This window comes from Chiroxiphia lanceolata, chromosome 3 (genome assembly GCF_009829145.1).
Source record: "Chiroxiphia lanceolata isolate bChiLan1 chromosome 3, bChiLan1.pri, whole genome shotgun sequence".
In the NCBI taxonomy this organism is placed as follows: domain Eukaryota; kingdom Metazoa; phylum Chordata; class Aves; order Passeriformes; family Pipridae; genus Chiroxiphia; species Chiroxiphia lanceolata.
In genome coordinates, this window is record NC_045639.1 from 116,016,414 (window position 1) to 116,031,033 (window position 14,620).

At 44.0% G+C, this 14,620-nt stretch overlaps 1 protein-coding gene across 5 annotated transcripts; it reads right to left on the reverse strand.

Annotated features, from left to right (window-relative positions):
* Positions 1–1,218: 1,218 nt before the first annotated feature.
* On the reverse strand, positions 1,219–14,484 carry GPN1 (GPN-loop GTPase 1). 5 transcript variants are annotated; one of them, XM_032682815.1, is made up of 15 exons: positions 14,356–14,463; positions 14,180–14,273; positions 13,327–13,366; positions 11,984–12,050; positions 11,215–11,252; positions 10,602–10,680; positions 10,407–10,501; positions 8,705–8,750; positions 6,486–6,632; positions 4,271–4,353; positions 3,746–3,785; positions 2,946–3,036; positions 2,360–2,467; positions 1,659–1,768; positions 1,219–1,524 (listed from the first exon to the last, which is right to left on the reverse strand). In XM_032682815.1, exons 1-14 carry the CDS (start codon positions 14,443–14,445, stop codon positions 1,677–1,679), a joined length of 1,110 nt encoding a protein of 369 aa, XP_032538706.1. In that variant the 5' UTR covers positions 14,446–14,463; the 3' UTR covers positions 1,219–1,524; positions 1,659–1,676. The 5 variants fall into 5 exon arrangements, with proteins under 5 accessions (XP_032538706.1, XP_032538707.1, XP_032538709.1 ...); XM_032682816.1 differs by lacking the exon at positions 2,360–2,467 and having other exon boundaries at positions 1,219–1,768; positions 14,356–14,484; XM_032682818.1 differs by lacking the exons at positions 2,946–3,036; positions 3,746–3,785 and having other exon boundaries at positions 1,219–1,768; positions 4,317–4,353; positions 14,356–14,484.
* Between the last annotated feature and the right edge of the window lie 136 nt (positions 14,485–14,620).

Genomic DNA, 14,620 nt, shown 5'->3' on the forward strand with positions numbered 1-14,620 from the left:
AGCAGCAGCAGGAAGCTGCCTTTGGCCATCCCAGCCGCCCCGCCCTGTCCCGAGCTCAGCTGAGCCCTCCAGAAGCAGGACGGGTCATTCCCCGAGGAAGGGGGAATTACCGACGAGCCCCCGCACGGCACGGGCCCCCAGCGCTCCAGAGTGAGCCCTGCCAGCCCCGGGAGCCGAGCCGAGCGGAGCCCCCGCAGCCCCCCAGCCCCTCCCGCTGGACGCCCGCACAGCTCCGGGTCCTGCCGGTCCCGCGGCGCCCTCTGCGACCCCCGGGAGCGCCGCTTGGCCACAGAGCGGCGCGTGCGGAGAGCTCGGGGAGCCCCCCACCCGCACACGGCGCGGTTCCGGGGCGCGAAGGCGGACTGTGCGGCATGGGGACCGGGGAGCAGCGGCGACGTGCTGGGGCGGGAGTCGGCGGCGGGGAGCTGGTAGGAGGCAGAGCGGCAGTGCGCCTCTGATCGCCTCTCCCCACGCAGTTCTGCTTCTGCGGAGACTGCCCCGACTGGGTGCTGGCTGAGATCAGCTCCCTGGCCAAAATCGTTAAGTGCCCGCCCCCACCCCCTATCCCCCTGCCCGCCCCGGGCCCACTGCCCACCCTCCTTCTCCCGTGCCGTCCCCGCTGCTGCTGAAGCTGATCTGTGCCCAGGTTCTCTGGGTGTTCTCTGGAACACCTCTGCAATCCCAGCCCTGCAGTAGCTATCCCAGCCCTACAGTGATTTCAGCTCCATCTCCACATCTTCCCACCACCAAGTGAAGTTGCTTCTTGATCAGAGCAGGATGTTTACTTCAGGTCCACCTCTAGAAACTGTATTCCAGCTTCAGCCCCAGAGTAGCTATCCCAGCGTATGGGGCTAGGGCTGGAGGTGGAATCACTGAGAGGCTGGCATAGTGGTTCTCCAGGTGTAGTGGTGAATCAGCACTTGGGACTCACTGTGTCCTCTTTCCTTGGCAGCAGCCATTGGAGCAGACAGAAAAGGCATCGTGTAGGACAGCCAAGCCAGACTGAGTGAGCAGAGGAGTGGCCTCAGGCTGGAGAGGGGCAAGAGAAAGGCAATGTGGGAAAAGGGACCTCCCTGTTGTCACCAGGTAACCGCAGGGTTGTAATATACTTAAGATGCATTTGCTGTGCATCCATATGGATAGGTTGCAAGCACAGGGAAGAAGTCTCACCTTAGAATGGTGACATGAAATCTCCTTCTATTAACCATCACGCATTTCTTAGTACGTAAACTCTATTTAATGAAAACCAAAACATCAAACAGTGGATCGATCAAGTTGTGCCCTGGCTGCAGCAGATGCCTGACTGCACTCAGCAACTGGAAGGTGCCTCTGGGGACCAGTGAGTACTCTGGATGCTAATGCTGTCAGAGCTCAAAAATCTAAGCTCTCAACAGAGAGATCTGAAGAACTTGCAGGAAAAGAAACTGCTTTCTGATTCCTTCAGCTTCAGGAAGCCACAGTGGCTGACGGCCAAATGTGCAGTCAGTTGGCTGCACGACCTTTAACTCATCGGACCAACAGTTACTGCAGAAAGAAAAATAAAAATCTATCAGAGGAAGTTGTTCACAGATAAAAGTGGTTCACAGATAAAAATGGTTCCATGCAAGTTTCTTTATGCTGTTCCTTCAGTTTTAACTCCATTACAAGTGATTCCAAACCTTCTGTTTCTGAAGGTCTCATTCCTTTGGGTTGCTTCTCCTCTGGCATTTCATCCGCATGTCCTGCATAAAGTTTCTGAAGGCTGGTTCTTCATGACTCTCCTCAGTCACTGGGGGAAGAAACGACAGTTCAGCGCTATTTCAGTACCTGTTCTACTTGTGTTACTGAAAAAAAGCTAGAATCAGGATAGCCAAAGCAACATAGAAAGTCTTCAACTACATTACGGGGCAAAGGAAAGAAGTGATCCTACCCATCAATGGAACAGGGAAAGAAGGAAGATTGTCTGTGAGCTATATAAGAGAAAAATCACACTGTAACAACTTAGAAGATTGCTCCAAGACCACAGTCAAAGGAAAAGGGAAGAGAGCCAGGGCCAGAAACTGTTAAGGCCAAAAAGATGATGGACACATCTGTGCATCAATCATGTTCAGAGGTCATGCCCCAAGCCTAACAAGTTCTCTGGTTTATGTGTGTTATACACCTATTAATTACTTGAATAGAAAATTTACAATTGAACTTTCACAAAGGTTACAGAGTGATATCCCTGCACTGGCCATTGCAGCTGAGCTTCTGCTACAGATTCTGACAGGTGACTGAATGTTTACTTGTTTTCTAGGCTCTCCTTACAGTCCATCCAGGTCATGAAATATAGAGGAGATTTCTTGACTAGACAGGCAGCTTTTAGACTTCATTCCCTTACCTTCATGGTCAATGTCATCAGTGTCACTCTCCCTCTCTTCTTGCTCTTCATCGAGAGCTCCCCGTGTTAGAATTAGCTCAGAGGGACCCATTGCAGAAGCATCAGGTCCTTGAAGGGAACAGAAACGGCTGTACACAAACCAGCTTGCTAAAGGGAGCGTGTGCACTGACAACTTCTATCTGCACAGAAACACAGCAATGAACACCTGCTCTAAGGGGACAGAAAGCTGCTTGTGGATCCCAGACACAGGACAGACTCCATCAGCACCTACTCGCCTCATCTAAGGAACAGCGCAGCCAACAGCAGAGCTTTCTCCTATTCTGATCTGACTGTTTCGCCTTTTCTAAAGTATTTCATTATTTCTAGTAGGTCCACTGCTTTAGCTACTCAGCGGGGTTTCTTCCAAACCTGTGACTGACACAGGAAGAGCTAAGTGTGACCAATCCCACAGGAACTAAAGCCCCGCTCCTCTAACATGGAGCTGCTTTCACACTTCTGCTGTGAGGACAAAGAAGCACTGTACTACTTCACAAGGCAAACTCTTCAGAAAACTTCTGCAGTAAACTTGATCCTCCTGGGGAGGTACCTGCCACTGTGCTGCCCTGCACACACACGCTGCCCATGTCCTTCCACAAGTGTTCCAGCTGCTCTCTCTTTTGTTTATTTTGAGCTTCCTCCTGTAGATAAAGATTTACATGTGGATTCTGAGAACATTTAAAACATCAGAAGAGAAACCTCACCCAAACCCAGCAGCCTGTCCCCCAGTCAGAGAGCAGAAGTCACTGTGCAGGTCTTACATTTCAACTGAGGTTACACAGAACTTCTGACTAAGCGTGGAAAGCAACCTCCAGTCAGGTGGGATTCTAGGACCTGTTCAGCAGCGCCGGGAAGCCAAACTCGGTGTAGCTGTGCCTGCAGAGAACTGTCCTTTGGACAGCCAGAACTCAAGGGGAGCAGAGCTACTGATTTTGGCACTGCAATTCAGTCTTTGTTACTGTCTAAGTCAAACTAGTACTCTTCACTGGTGCAGGAAGATACGGGGATAGTCTCAACAAATCCCTTTGGAAATTTATTTTGAAGAACTCTCTATCCATCTGAATGGAAGACACAATCTTATTTCCCAATCGTTTTCTCACAATTAGCTCAAATATTAGCACTAAACCAGTAAGCAACATCTGTTTTGCAAAATCTTTATTTTTGTAAAGATATGCTCCAGCACATCTAGGAAAAAAAAGGCAAATGGTGGACTCCTTCAGGACAGGAGTTCTCCCACAGTGAGTACGACTAGTAAATGAAATGTTAGACCCTCTCAACATAAAGGCAATTGTGTGCATAAAAGTGACCCAAGATACACTGTTCAGGTGTAAACCAGCTAAAAACACTTACCAGTGTTTTTCTCAGGCGCTCATATTCTGGACGATACTCTCTGAAAAGGTAAATAAAGAGAGTGCGTTCAGTCTGAAAAACACATGATTTGTATTACATAAGGATCATCCTGGAGGCTTCTTTCTACCCAAAAAAAAGTTTTCTCTAGGCTTTCATGTTTGAGAGGCATTTCAGAAAGACTAACAGTACTTTTTTCCCCATATTTGGATTGTGAAACCAATGGATGCAAGATCAATGAACTTACTTCATTAAAACAGCAACAATTTAAACCTTGGTATGGAATTACAAGAAAAAAATTACTTCACAGATTTGCTGGCACAGATAGCTTTTACTTTTTCATGGAACAGCACAAAAATTCATCTCTGAATAGTTCCTTTTTACTGCTGTTTTTTATGCTGATACTGGACACCCTAGGCTACCTTGGCTATGGCAACTGTACACTCCTTCAAATCAAAGGAGCAGACTCATGAATCAGGACCTTCAGGAAGTGGTCACTGGGTCACACACCAAAAGTTATCCCCTTACCTCTCATATTCATCCACAGCTTTAGAAAGCTGGATAAAAAACTCATCCAGTCCTGTGCCAAGCACTGCAGAAACACCAACCACCTGGAAAAGAAAACACACCAGAACTAGAGAGTAACTGAGCCAGATTTTTAATACAGAAAAGAAACAAAATAAAAACAAACAAACAAACAAACCCCCACATCGACAACAAAAAAATCAACACCACCAAAAAACCAACAACAACAAACAACTACTAATCTAAACCTAACAACACCCATCGAATCAGCACAGTGGCCTAAGAGTGGGCAGTAACACTTCTGCTTCTGTCCATCCCGCTTTCAAACTCTTCCTCCGCTTGCTGTTCGTGTTTGTTACTTCTGCTTTTTGGTTGTTGCTGATTTTCTGTTTGGTGAGTTGTTGGGGTATTTTGGGGGGTGTTTCTTTGGGGAAGGAGGTTTGTTTGGTATTTTTTAACACTGTAGGGCAATTCAAAAGAAAGGTCAAGTCTTTCTGCTGTTGACTTGTTTACTGTTAATAACCCAAGTTCTCATTCTGCATCTAGGGTTATAAGTGGTTAGCAAGTATCAGTGTACTAGAATTAAAGTGCAAAAGAGACAACAAGAACTGACCTTTTGGCTCTGAAACAGTCTAATACTTTTTATTTAGCCAAAGCACATTTAAAAGGTCCCCAGAACAGCAAGAGATGGAGAATTTAATCAGTTGCTATGCCAATACATTCAAAATGCACATCTACTTTCTAATTTCAATTTGTCTATCATTACACTTCTTCTACATTTGTTCTGCTTGTATTAAATCAGTTATCTAAAAATACCTTTAATTAAGACTATTACCAGCCAGAATTATACATCCTCTAATGAAAATTCTCCCTCTTTTTCGTAGGCATGACAGTCTCAACTACTGACTTCCAAATGGAAGACCTTTCCCAACACAGTCTTGCATTTGCTCATTAATACAGTAAATATGCAGACAGCTCTCCAAAGGATTTTAAGCATTAAGGCTAGGCACTGTGCCAATATATATAAATATTTATACTTTCCCTGCACTTAAGTACAAGCTGCCTTTTACTCTGTAATCCTCTTCATATGACCTGCTCTCCATCCAGTGCTCTAAGAGTTCTGACAGGCAGATAAATATGACCTGATCAGCAAATAAGGAACAGGAAGTATGTTAGTTCTTTATATGGGACCACTACAGTCCCTTTTGAAATTCTGTATATTGTTCCACATAGGACACTTACAATGTGTTTGTTTTGGCTCTATTACCATTATCTACATGAATGGAATCATTTCGTTCCTGTGATATCCACACAGCCAAGAAGGTTTGCTTTTTCTTTAGTAAAAGCTGATGACAAACACAATCAGCTAAAACCTTTAGCACAGACTATGGGATCATTAACAGCCTCCAATGTATAGTGTTGTCAGAGAAACAATTAATTTGTCCACTCAAAACCTGGTTGAGTGGAAGAACAATCTTCTTCTTGCACAAGCAAATGTAAAGGGGTTTTTTTGTTCATTTATTTGATTTTGAGATTCTTTCCCTTCTTCCTATGTAGTACATTGCCCAACTGTACCTGACACTTTCAGAACAAGGAAAATCACCTCAGATGGGAAATGCTGCAGCAAAGAACACTGCCTCTTACCAGCCTATCTTAGCTTTCATCTCATGATTAATCACAGTTCAATATTAAATTATTCAGGCTGCCATTCAGTGTGACAAGCTGCTAAAGTTATTGTATGTTCAAATCAGCAAATCCTCAACACAGGTCATCAACAGATTACAGTTCCAAAGGGCAGTGCAAAGCCCCTTTACAGAAGGACAGAATGGGGGGGGTTGGACAATACCTCTGGAGATCATCTAGTCCAATCTCTGCTGCTCAAAAAGCAGCATTAGGTAGAATGGGTTGCTCACGACTTTGCCTGAGCAAAAGTGTTTTAAGCATCTCCAAGGATGGAGACTCCACAATTTCTCTGGACCATCTGCTGCAGTGCAGAATTAGTAAAATTAATTTTTTTTCTCTTCCCTTTAAACACAGTTTCCTGTATTTCACCTCGTGTCTGTTGTCTCTTGTCCCTTCCCCACGCACCAGTGAACAGTCTGCTGCTCGCCTTCCTTACACCCTCCTACCAGGCATTCATACACATCAAAAATATTCTCCTTGAACTTGCTCTTCTCCAGGCTTTTAGGAGAGGTAATAAAAAAAGGAAGACCTTTACCTTCAGTGAACTGTAAAATTCATCCAACACTAAACTCATAGAACGAGTCAGGTTACTGACATAGGAGGTCTCTTGATTCAGGGCATCCTGAAAAGTCTCAAAGTCCTGCATCCATTCCACTGCAAAACTGTGGTCAATTATGTCAGTCTGGAAGGAGAAGGGAAAATACTCAGAAGTAATAATCTTACCCGTAGGCTGTTAAGTGGACAAATAAAAAAAAAATCCATGTTAAATTTATTTTTAAAATGCTGATCTTTTAAAAATATTCAGCCCTGGTCTGAAGTTTTGCAAGTTCACTTTTTATCAAATCAACTATGTGAATACAGGAAGAGAAGACAAACAACCACTACTCCAGGTTTAGGAAGGCAACAGCTGTTTAAGGAAACAATTGCAACTCTAAAGCCTCCTATGGTTTTACTGGAAAGGGGCATCCAAAAATTGCATACTGCACAGTGAAGTTTAAGGTGTAAATAGTAGATCATACAATTGAGGTCAGACAAGAACAACCCTCATTGAAGATCCACAACTGAGGTCAGACAAGAACAACCCTCCCTGAAGATCCCCAGACCAGATTCCTGATTGCCTGGGGCCGGGGGAGCCCCTCCACGCTGGGTAACCCCCCGGGATCTTTATGAAAGGGAGCTGTGTTCTGGCCCGAAGAAATTATGATCTAAATTCAGTGCAAGACAACTGCCACGAACAGGTGAGATAGTTCCACAATTTTACATGGATTCATATAAAAACAGTGTATTACAGAGCTTCATAAACATCTTGCCACGTGCATATCCACTCTTCGCACAATATGAGGTGCCTAAAACTGATATATTTCATTCCCCTTACTAATGGGAAGGAGGAAGATAGATAAAGTATTACCCAGCATTACTCAAGAGATTTGAGACAGAACTGAATCCACCAAGGGTCAAAGCCTGACTGCTTAGAGTTACCTTGACTAAATTCTGTAAATAAAATTAAATCACCTCCACAAATTTTTTTACCTCTCCAAATCTTAAAATTCTTTACATCTATGGGTTTGTCACTGCACATATATCCCAGTTCCCTGGAATTCTTCCATTCTTATCAAGAGTCAATTTCAAAAAATTAAATTTAATTAAATATTGTTAAAAATTCTTCCAATGCTATTGGCTTTACTTTTTAGCAAAAGCTAAACATGAGATCAAAATGAAGTTCAAAGTTACGAATCCTAAGCCTCAGGCCTACCTTTCCTTACACACACAGTGTCACTTCTTTTAGTCTTTCAAAAAGTGTATTTTCTTAAGAGAGACTTATTTTCCTGCCTCATGCCTTTTTCTACAGAAATAAAAAGCTAGAAAGCTTATTCTTATATTACTGTCTAGTGTCAAAAAGAAAACAGTGTACAAAAAGTTGCTCAGTAAGCAAGCAGATAGCAAAGATATGCATGGTTTGGGTCACTGGGCAGATGGGTGGAGTGGGAGCACAGCAGACACGAATCCTACTGGGCTGCTGGGAGGGAAAATATCCCAGTCAAAGCCTGGCATATGTGTGCGCACACAAAGCTTGCTGAGCTGGGGATGCAAACACAAAGGGTGCCTGTGGAGAGCAGTTACTCACAACAAAAATCTAATGGGATTCTTTTAATATCTGAAATTATCATGTTTAAAGATACAGCTGTTAAGCTCAAAAGCATTAAGGCTACAAGTTCCTTACACAACAGAGGATGTGTATTCTTAGACTAGTATCTGCTCTCTAGCAAATACTGCACCAAACATCTTTGTTAAGTTTTGCCTGCTATGACAGGTGGGACTCCTCAGTCAAAACAGGCAGGGGTTACACCATTGCCACTGAGAGTCATTAGCCTGCTGCTGAGTGGAAATCATTATTAATGAAGATAAATATTCTGGGAAAACAGGGCATGTAAGGGCAGATTCTGGCATGACCTTACCTCTTTTTTACAGAGTTACATTTCCCTATAATCCAGGCTTAAGGTGCAAAACGTGTTTTAAATTGTTACCACCCTCTCTGACTTGAATATTTGGGTGCAACTGCCCATCCCTGATTATTCTTGTGCATTTGGATATCAGATTAAAGACCCTTTTTAGATTCGGTTATCAGCCTGCAGCTCCCTCCCAGCCTCTCTTTTCTAGAAAAATCTATTATTGTGGTAAGACAAAGACACCACAGCAAAGAAGCTAAACAGAACAATGTCCCATGAGGACATAGAAACCAGAGCTTTAACTTACTTTGTTCATGACTACAATGAAAGGCAGCTTTGTCTTGTACAGGATACTGGGGGGGAGACACAAAATAAAAGTTTAATTTAAAACTTCCTAGAATAGAAAGCAATTTAAACATAAGGCAGACAAGACTTGTGCAAAACTGAATACATTTGACTTCAAAAGATAATTATTTTCCTCTGCAGCTAATAGAATGCAATTTTCACCCAGGTCCTGCTTACGCTCTTTGAATAAAATATGCTCCTCTGAGATGTAAGCAATAAAATCTCCTACGCAGCCAGTCGAGTCTGGTTACCGTTTGCTAGGACGCTGAGATCCCGGGCTGTAACTCTCTGTGTGTTTTGCATTTGACTCAAACCTTAGGTTCTGAGAGATTATCTGTGAACTGAGCAATGAATTCAAATAACACAAAACATCTATAAAGCAAAATTACCTTGACACATGAGCTGACATATTCATTTCGCTGTATATATTCTATGATCTTTTGCTCAAACTAAAGTCAGAAAATGCAATATGTAGTAAGACACAGTTTGCACACTCCTATCATGGTGATATAGCTCTTGACCTTGGTACAAGGACCGAGAGGTTTATTGAAAACCTTTTACCAACATTTAGCATGAATTATGACAGCTCTAGCTATGTTGATGGTTCCATAGGTATTTAGTCTCTGGTATGACATGAAAGACAACAGATAAATTCATGTATGAAGAGGAAGACAATAATTCAAGAGCTCCATGCTAGGCTGAACTCCAAACAAATCTTGAAGAATCTCTTAAAAGTATCAACAACATTAAAAAATAGAATAAAATACCATGTATTTACAAGAAGGGGCTTAAACTAGCCTACCTTGATTCATCTTAGATAACTGGGTTTATAAGCAATAGGCAATATGTTAGATCTAATATAACCAGCCTTCCTCACACTAAGGTCTCATGGATTATTTAATGCTTTCAGTGGAAGTTTTGACCCAATGACCTCCAGATGTCCATTGGCACCTAAATTATTCTGCTTATCCAATGGGAAAACCACCAAGAAAATAACCAAACCAGCAGACTAAGCTGATAGGAGGCATCCAAGTGCACTCCCAAGCACAAATCCAACCATACCCTGGGCTGCATCCAAACCAGTGTGGGCAGCAGGGCGAGGAGGATGATTCTCCCTTTGCACTCCGCTCTCATCCCACCTGGAGCGCTGCGTCCACCCGTGGAACCACGGCAGAGTGGGTCCAGAGGAGGTCACCAAAACCATCAGAGAACTAGAAGGCCTCTCCTATGGAGACAGGCCAGAGAGCTGGGGTTGTTCAGCCTGGAGAAGACTTCAGGGAAGTTTTACTGCAGCTTTCCAGTAAATAAAGGGATTTATAAGAAAAATGGAGAGAGACTTTTTACCAAGGCTTGTAGTGATAGGACAAGGGATAATTTTCAACTGAAAGGGACATACTGACAAAATTTTTCATGATGACAGTGGAGAGATATTAGAGCACATTGCACAGGGAAGCTGAGGCTGCCCCATCCCCGGAAGTGTTCCAGGCCAGGCTGGACGGGACTTGGAGCAACCTGGCATAGTGGAAGGTGTCCCTGCCCACGGAAGAGAGGGTGGCCTTTAAAGGTCCCTTTCAAACCAAATCACTCTATGATTCCCCTCCAAAATCACTACCAAAGAGACACAGCAATCAAAGCAGATGGACTGCACTCCCAGCTTTTCTTACCTGCAGGCATACAGCATGTTGGACATAAAAGTGATAGGGTTAGTACTGCGAGAGGTGTCCATCACATATACAACAACTGAAGGAAAAGAGGAAGCCTGGGAACACAAAGTAAAAGACAGTTTAATTAGGAGTACACTGAGCAATAGCCAGGTCATTCACAGAGCTTCACTGTCCAGTCATACAAAAAGCACTTACCAAGGCCTCAGTTATGATGGTTCCTGATGCTGACCAGGTGAATACCTCAATTTGCCCTGGTGTGTCAAGAATAACATACCTGGTAAGAAGTCACCCCAAACAACAAAAAGGGAAAATTAGTGAAGCACAGGGTCCTGTTCTGATTAGATTACCATCAGCATTCAATAGCAAATGCCATGACTATTCTGTCACAGATCAGAAAACCCTGTTCTCCCAAACAGTGATGAGATTTATGGGCACACCTGAAATTTTCCTGTGAGAAATTTGTAACTAAGAAGTATGTACTATCTTGAGTCGAAGGCATCAATTTGACAGACGCTTAGTACAGCAAACTCTTCAGAAGAAGAATTCATTGCTGCCTATTTGAACAGTATGTGAGAGAAAATGACAGTCTAAGGGAAGACAAGAAAAGCAGAACTGGAATCAGCAGACTTTTCTTCAATCTAGCCAAAGGAAGTCTAGTTTATCTGTTCTAATTCTATGCCCTTTTCTACATTAAACTTATACCAAGGCTGAAAAAACAACTAGAAAATATGGAGAGAAGCTTTTTAGAATTTCACATGATTTTCCCAAACTGATCCCAGAAAAGCAGAACTCAGTAGAATGTACTCACCTGGATGCATTTTGTCTTTTTTCAATAAACTTCATCACCTGATTGAAAAAGCAGAGTATACTTGGTATTTAGGCTCACAACAGGAAACCTTCATCTTCATTTCATAAAAGAAACTACATTAACTTGCACAGCTGCAGGTGTGTATCAAAATGTTAAAGTCTTTAAGCTTTTCAGAGTGTGAGAATGCCCTACCGAGGAAGGCTGAAAAATGCTCAGACCCTGCATAGGTCTAAGACCACCTTGATTTTGTCTGTGTTCTAGTACCTGGCTAAAGAAATGGTAGAACAACTGCAGTTGTTCTTGCCTTTTCACTAAGAGATTGTCTAGGTGTGTGACATCAGCCTCCACCCCCGAGCTGCTTTAGTGTTATGATTTAGGAGGGCTGTCAATTATCAAATTGAAATCAGGAAAACTTAACCTGTTTCCAGAAGTGAGCTTCCCTACTTCAAAACCAGAGCATTCATAGGAAAGATTTTATAGTGAACATGGTGCAACAACAGTCCTATACAAAGACTAAAAAATGTTCTGTACATGTGCCTGCTAAATTTTACTTGAAAGAAAAAGCTGAAAAACTGAAATCTCTCAAACGACAGATAATGTACTCTGACTGCATTGTTAGATGCAGGGTTCTGTAGGGAGAACACCCCCCCGAAATATTAGAAGGCCAACCAAACACAGTCCCTCTGAGACTTCAGACAGACAGAACCGCCCAGTCAGCGTAGGCACCCAGCACAGATCCCAGGAACAGCACACAGAAACAACCTTGTACCTGGTCAAATCTTGTAGCAAAGAGATTGAGAGAGGTCACTATTCCACCATTTGGGCCTAGCCCATATCTGATGCTTCATTTAGGAAAGCAGATGGTTATGCAGACCCCAGAGGGCTTCTTTTTCAACTCTGACAACACCTGGCCATATGCAATGCACACTGGATACCTTGAAGCAAGAGACAATACCCCCCAATAAACGATTAAATCTTCTAAGTGATGCAGCAGCATAACAAATACAAAGTGTCTCTCTCTTACCCAAACAGGTGGAATTTACAGAAGGAAAAGGGGCTGCAGGGTTTCCTCTTGACATTTTTGGTTTAACTGTGCAAGAACCAGCACTGACTGACCTGTATACACTGTGTTATCAATCACTACTCTCAATACCCAGACATGAGACCAGACACCCTCCTTAGGCCCTACTTAATGAAACACCAAAACTCCAGTAATGGTTAACAGACACAGTGAAACAAATAATGCACCTACATATCAATTTGAAACTTATATTTAGGATGTTTTGCTGGTAACCCCAAAACAAATAACAGCCAAAATCAAAAATCCTATTCCCCACCACCTTTATTCTTGTCTAAAATACTAAATTTAAGAGTCATACTTGTAAGTCAAATCCAAGGACTGTGTTTTGTCTCCATCTGCACAAGCTATTACTTAGGAGACCAAGGAGCTCCACAGCCCTCTGGAAGTGCAGTTGCTTTAGTGTAAAGTTACTGCACTACAGCCGTCAACCCTCTGTGAACAAGAGCCAATGTTCCAATGCCTCTGAGATTCAGAGAGACAACAGTGCTTTGATTATGGTCAGAGAATGTGGAAAAGTTTTCCCCATCTACTACAGGCAAACAGGAACGTCCATATTTACTTATAACATATAAAATGAGACTAGTTAAAACATGGGAAAAGGCTGCTGGCTTCCACAAAAAAATAAACAATACAAGTTCTCTGAAAGAACAAAAAAGAAAAAAAAAAAAAGAAAAAAAAAATGTGGGTAGAGTACCTATTATCTGTAAAAACTTACTGTTAGGCAGAATAATTTTTAGCACAGGAGAAAACGACCCAAGGAGCATTAAATCTTGTAGAACACACGTTCCTAATGTCACATGCAAGAAATACATAGTCAAAACCTTCTGATCTTGATGCAACATTACTACAACCCCCCCACCTCGTGGGATGGTCCTGTGCAGGGCCCGGAGTTGGACTCCATGATGCCTGTGGGTCCCTTCCAGTTCGGCAGATTCTGTGATTCTGTGATTCATCACAGTGTGCATGTGACAGGTTATTTTCACAAAACTCGAGATTTCAAATATCATTATTTAGACAAAAAAAAAGGATACTGTTTCATGACTTCTTTGTACTTCACAGTGTCCCTGATATCTAAGGGAGAAAGACACATAAGCAGTTTTGCAACCCCCCGCTGGTCACCATCAGCTAAGAAAGCACACCTATCTATCCGCATTACTAGAAATCCATCACTGGGACACATATTCCAATTATTACTCTGACATCAGTGAACCAACTTGCATACCCACACAGCCTTTCTTAGCCTCTGGAGAGGCAGGCTGGCATACTTCACAAAATGTAAGACACGGGATTGTGACAAAACTAGGGATTGGTATGCCCTTTGGAATAGCTAGACATAAGGTCTGTTCTATTAGTAAGATATTTCCTCTAAAATTTGTGTCTTTTAAAGTGCTTTAAAGCTGTTAGTTGGTAGCATTTATGGCTACCACTATTGTGGATGTAGGGAACCAGATAAAATCTGCTAATACTTTCATCACTGAGAAAGAAAAAACCTTCAGAACCCAAACACATCAAATCAGAGCAGATGATGTAAAAAAACATACAAAAGTGATGGAAGAATGTCTTTAATTCTAAAAATTCCCATGTTAAAGACTGTTTCGAGAAAGAAGTTAACACTTTAAAAAAAAAAACAAAACAAAACAAACCAAAACAAAAAACAACCAAAAAGCCACCACCATCTTCTTGCATTAGAACTTGGAATCTCTTAAGGGCAACCGAGCCAAACGGCTCACGTACCCGCCCCCGCTCCCTGGGACAGGGGCCGGTTCTGTCGCTGTTGATGGCCCTTGCTCTCTCTCGGAGGACTCGAGGCACACGCCGCCCCTCCGCCCGAGCCCGCCCGCGCCCGCGCCCGCCCGGTCGGGCCCCGCCGAGCACAGCGCTCACCGATGTTGGCGGGGAAGGGCAGGTCGTGCACGGCGGGGTCCAGGTTGATCACGTAGGGGGGGCAGCGCTGCCCATGCAGGTGGGCGGCGAGGCACTGCGGGAACACGGGAGGCGTCAGGCCCCGCTGGGAAGCCCCGGGGCCCGCTGGCAGCTTCCCGCAGCCCCCCGCCCCTCACCTGCACGAAGGTGGTTTTCCCGGAGCCGGCCATGCCCAGCACCAGCACACACACCGGGCCGCCCGCCGGGCCTCCCGCTGCCGCCGCCATCTTCCCAGCTCCCGCTTGTTCTTCCGGGCCGTGGGGCGGCCGCGGCCCGGTCGTGACGCGCGGTCCCGGCTGTGGCCCTGCAGCCGCCCCGTACTCTGCGCGGTCCCGCGCGGCCTCCCGGCGCTGCACGGGGCGGCGGGGCCCGGGGCGGGCGGCAGCACTGCGGAGGCGCTCG